The sequence below is a fragment of the Buceros rhinoceros genome, unplaced genomic scaffold, assembly GCF_000710305.1.
Source record: "Buceros rhinoceros silvestris isolate BGI_N320 unplaced genomic scaffold, ASM71030v1 scaffold7406, whole genome shotgun sequence".
NCBI classification, from domain to species: domain Eukaryota; kingdom Metazoa; phylum Chordata; class Aves; order Bucerotiformes; family Bucerotidae; genus Buceros; species Buceros rhinoceros.
The window spans coordinates 48,721-54,338 of NW_010418062.1; the positions used below are offsets into that span (position 1 = coordinate 48,721).

Genomic DNA, 5,618 nt, shown 5'->3' on the forward strand with positions numbered 1-5,618 from the left:
TGTAGGGAAGACTGAAGTGTTACAGTCTTGAGCTGCCAGCTTATGCATACGTGAGAATTGTAAGGAATTCTTTTTTTTCCTTTGTGGGTTCAAAGTAAAAAAAATTTGGTAACTTTTTATTTGTTTGAATACTCCTAGAGCAGCAACAGAGTTTTTAGGCAGAAAACCCAAATCCCTTCCTCTAGATGGAAATACTGGTAACTCTGCGATTTTTCCAGATTAAAACCCAGCAACTCATAAGTTATGTTTTTCATTTTAAGATGCATCCTGTATAAAATATCCGACTAATTAAATTGTGGATTTCATGCAGTGTTTGATGTTCTGTTGATTCTGAAAAGGACCAGGCAAGCTGACTACTCTTTTTTGTTTGGCAGGATGATAGGGAGGAAAAAGAGCTATAATTACTAGCACGGTATGTAACTATATAGCTTGTCTCTGATCCTGTGAGGCTTTATGCTGCCTTAAAGGGTCTTAAACCGTCCCTCACTACAACTCCTCTCAGTGCCAGTATACCTGAAGAGGTAATTTTAATCTACTTTTTCTCACTGTAGTGTAATTTTGTTTTCGTTGTCCTATTACTGTTGTTCAAACTTTCTTTAACAACAGTAGCCTTTATTTCTTCTACAAAACACAAGATTGATGGTTCTATGGAGAAGTGTAGAAGAATGAGAAGTTTCAGTGGAAATACGTCCAACTTTCTAGAAAATAATATTAACATAGAACTGAATATTTGCTTTTGTAAAAATGTGATGATTCACTGCTAAGGTGTGGATGTGATCAGTATAAAACACACTGCAAATTTTGGGGCAAGTGATTGTCTTCGTACACTTACATGTTTGAAGGAATTTCCTTTGTACTTCTGTCATGAGCAGTTACTGGTTGATGCACCCCCACGCATGCATCCAGCCTCTTTCTAACAGCTCACAGCTACAGGGGCTATTGGATCTATTGGGGTGAGACTATAAAATACAAATAAAATAATAAAATAATTTAAAAGCACTGTATGCTGTTGAAGCTATGATAACTTAGTGGGAAAAACGGTGGATACTCTGCAAATACATGCTTGAAGTAGGTTATTTAAAATCACTGTCCGTTAACAGGTAAGCAGTGGTGCCTTTGTGGGTTAGATTACAGATGGTACAGTTTTGCATGATTGATTAAGCCAATACTGTACAAAACACAATGTAATGTAAGCGGAGACTTAAGCCAGCTCTCCCTTCATGTGGTGGTGTAGTAAATACTAGAGGAGAAAGCTGTGGCCAGGTGGGGCTTGTATTACTGGCCCCCACACTTCAAAAGGGGTGACGGTAAGATTTTTCTAAAACGATTTATGCTTCTGTATGAGTAAGATGCTGTGAAAAGTGATCCTGTAAACATTGTGATCGTAGGATGGGATCCTTCGGACCGTTTTAATGCATAAAGCATCTGCTGCATGGGAGGGAAGGCGTGCAGGCATGTTGGGGTAATGCTCTGCCTGTAGGATTATATTGTGAACGACACGCTTTGTATAAACAACGTGCAGTTACTTTTATCATTTTAACATTAATGGAGACCAGCGGTTTTTATTTACGTTACCACATCTGTATTACTCAACGCTTAAAATATAAAATTGAATTCATTTTCTGTAGCATTTCACGATGGCAGCTGAGGATATCGCTTTACAGCAGTCAGCAACTCGGTGGGGGGGTTTTAGAAAATACATCTTCAGCACTTCCCTCTTGGCATTGAATTATGATAACTAGGGGAAAAAATTGATTGTAATTTTTTAATAAATGATAAGAAACTGCAGTATGCATTTGGGAAATTACTATCTTGAAACTCTATTCATGATAACGGCTTTTACCTGCATTCTTCTGGTGTTTATTTCCACTTCTGCTTCAGATGGTAAGCACTTGGGATTAGAATTCTGTGAATTATTTATTATTTTTTTTAAATGAACTCAATAAAAAATTGGTTTGGTTATAGCAATGTTTTAGGGATCTTGTCTATCTTTTTTTTTTTTTTTTTTTTATGTTTTGGAGGTACCCTTCTTCAATATAATGTGCCAGAGTTCACTTCTCAGGTGGCTCCACCTCAGGTGAATGTGGCTGGCCGTGCGCCTCCCATCCTTTTTCGTATGTTCAGACATTTCATTAGCGCTGTTTGTATCCACATTCTGCTACCCTGGGGACCCCGAGAATTGCCTAAAGCAGCTAGTCAGCTCCTTCTGATCAGACTTCATAAGAAGAACTGGAAAAGACTGGGTTTTTTGTGTTTTTGGACACTGTTGGCAAGAAGTGGCGAGTAGCTTGTGTCAGGCGCTCTGCCCCAGAATCACGCCGCACTAGCGTACGGCTCTTAGGAAAAGACTCCTTGCCCTGCTGTTTCAGAGGGGTGAATGACAATTCAGTCGTCATGGTTAATCTTCTGCTTGTGGCTTTTCATGTAGGGAGGTGACAAGAGACCACATCGTTACTCCCTTTCAAAATAAAATTTTACCTTTAAAATTTTTTACTCTACTTGATTGTTTTGTGAGTTTTTTCCCCAAAAACCACCACCAGGAGATAAAATACTTCTTGATGTTGCATTGTGGGGTTTTTTTTTTAATTACAGTAGTAGCACAGGAACCACTTTCTGAGCAGTAAGAAACTAAATTTGGAAGGGGCAGGGGCTTGTATTGGTTTTTCCTGTGAAGGTAGTATGTGAGGACTTACTGGTGCTCAGTCACCTGTAATGCAAGTCACATCAGCTGCTTGTTGGAGTTAGCTGCTAGCAGCAATTTGTCAGCAACAATTCAGAGCTTGCTTAAAATTTTGGGGTTGGTTGAGTATGAGGCTTTTAACCTCTGTTTTCTGGCTCAGGTGCCCAGTCTGGGGGGAGAGGTCAGGTTGTCAGGAGACAAAACTTCTCTTGTCCTTTCGATATCAGATGCTTGCTGGTTGTCTGTGCAGATACTCAAAGAAGGGGTTACCTTAACATAACCACAGCTCTTAATAAGTGCATCTGTAGATCCCATGAGCTACTTGGCTTCTTCCGTGGCATTGGAATTTTATTGCCTATATTGCGGACAGTGCCTGGCAGTAGTGACTGCCAGTCAGTTTGCTTTTTTGTCTCCAGAAGAAATTACAACGATGTGCAAGATCTACCTGGGACCCATAGTTGAAGTCATTCTGAATTCCTGTGTGTATCTGCAGCAGAAGTGGGACGTATATGTTCCTTATACCTAATTCCTTAAGCAGGCAGAAAACCCTAGCTTGTCTGCCAATGGACAACATTTTTTTTTTTTTTTAATTGTACTCTGTTTCTTGTGGCTGAAATAGTTTGAATTTTTCAACATAGAATCTACTAGAAAAAATTTCACCTGGCTTGAGCTGTAAGGGAGTTGTTTGCCATTGAGAGGGCTTACTGTGTTTCTGAAAGGGGCAAGATAGACTCTTGCAGGAAGTGTGGGATATTTGTTAGTAACTGCTTTGTCTTGGCACAATAGGAGCGCTGCATCAGCTATGTAAGTCTGTGCTCACTGCTTGTTTTACTTCGAATATGATGAAATGTTTTGTTGAAGCAGATCCTATTCCCGTAACAGATGGGTAGTGTTTTTTAAATTAAAAAAAAATACTAACAATTCAAAACTTTTATATACGTGACACTGTTTATAAATTATATTCATGGTTTTCTGGAGTGTTAACTTAATTTCAATTGTTAACGGACAAAAACTCCCCTGCATTTCATGCTATGAATGGAATGCAGGGGAAAAAAAAAGAAATGGAAACACCAGACATCTCCTGTGTTGCAACCCTTTGTTCTGTCCTATCATCTACCAGTCTCAAATAGTAACACTGCATATTTGCGTGATCTTTAAATTGCTTTTTTTGCTAATTTTGTTATTAAAACAGGCAACAACAGAGAGACCTTTTATACAGAAGCTATTTCGACCAATTTCTTCAGGAGGAGAGTTGCATACTTTGGGAGACCTGCTAAAAGATGTGTGTCCTAGTGCTATCGCCCCTGAAGGTACTGTAGAAATAACTTCTGTCTAATAAGATAATTTTTTCCTGTTGATTTATTGTTTGTTTTTTAATATGGAGATTTTGGAGGTAGAATTATGTCTTAGTAAGAGTTACAGATTTAAACCCTTCCTGGCCCTTTAGCGTGCCCATTATAAATCACCTGCAGTGCTTGGAGAGGGTAGGATTGAGTCCTTAGGCACTCCTGAAAAATTAATCTCTGGGAATTACCTTTTAAAATTCGTGTACTGTTTTGCCATTGTGCTGTTCTTAAGAATGTTCACATGTTATTTCCTGCATTTTTAAAGAATGTTCTTAAAGTGATGTCAACAGAAGTTTAAATTACCTTTAATTTCGTATTATAAACTTTTCACTTGTAAAAATGCAAAACCAATAGAAATTGAAGATATTTTCATAATACATTTTTCCCTATTGAAGCCCATCCTCTAAAAATACACCAGAAAAGAAAGAAATTGTTTTAAGTACATAATAGCTTATGTATGGTTACTAAGTAATATTGTGTGACGAGATACCAGTTAGTTCATGTTTGTTCTTGCTGTTGACTTACCAGTACCAGCAAATGGGTAACTTTTTTTTCAGTCAAAAAATCACAGTTTATTCTGAGAAATGTGTGACATTCTAGAGATGATCTTGGCACAGAATTTACTGCTGTAGTATTAGCAGTAAAACGCTAAATTGGAAATCAGTGCAAAATCTATAAGATGTTGTACACAGAAGCTGTATAATTCAAACTCACAGTTGATACGACTTTCTTTAAGTATGACAATCTTAGAAATCGACTGAATTCTTAAAGTCTTTTTTTTACCCGTGTTTAATACTTGTAGCACATGGGAACAATTTCCAAAAATAACAAAAGGTTTTTTAAAAAAAAATGTTGCTGGCCAGTTGTCCGTTTTTCCTAAAGCTACTATAAATTTTAGAGCATAATTTTAGGTAATGCTTTCAGTTAAATGTCCAAAAGATAAAGCAAGATACAAATGGATACAACTATGTTAGCACAAGCAAGTTTAACCATCTATAAGCACTGAAGTGTGAGAATTCTACAAACATTAGTAAAAATGTAGAAAATGAAGTTAAAAAAAGAGGAAGAAGGGTGATGCATTTTGACTGGGAAGGCAATCAAAAGCACAAATTAAATGAAAGAAACTCAAAAAGCATTTATGCAGAAATTATTCCAGGATATAATGGATGGTATTTTTTAGGTAGATTTGCTAAAGCTGCAGATGGGGAGTGTGCTAGTCACTGCCTTTATTAAAAGCATGACTGCAATGTAATTTTATCGAAGTACCAGTGACTAGATGCTTCCCATTAGGAGGCCTTATTTCAGACGTCAACACGTGTGCCAGCCTGTCCTAGCTGGAGAGAAATGTGCTGTGCTCGTAGCTCGCTTCATGCTTGTTAAAGTTGAGAGGAAAAAAAAAAAAACCACCTATACTGTTTACTGAAGAGGAGCAATAAATGGTGATTACTTGGAGGAAAAGAAACTAAAATAAGTCCTATCCTTACACTTAGTGATTTGAAATTTGGTGGGTTTCCTTTCCTACTGAGCAACCTGCAAACTTAGAGTTTAATAAATGTGATCCCTGACATGTGTGTGAGTTGTCTAGGATTCAG

General features: G+C 37.5%; 1 protein-coding gene across 2 annotated transcripts in view; it reads left to right on the top strand.

Annotated features, from left to right (window-relative positions):
* Positions 1 to 5,618, top strand: part of ATG5 (autophagy related 5) — a 76,410-nt gene that overhangs the window by 48,345 nt on the left and 22,447 nt on the right. For both annotated transcript variants that reach the window (XM_010138389.1, XM_010138388.1), the window contains one exon: positions 3,873 to 3,990. In XM_010138389.1, coding sequence (XP_010136691.1) covers positions 3,873 to 3,990 — 118 coding nt within the window. The remainder of the gene's footprint in view (positions 1 to 3,872; positions 3,991 to 5,618) is intronic.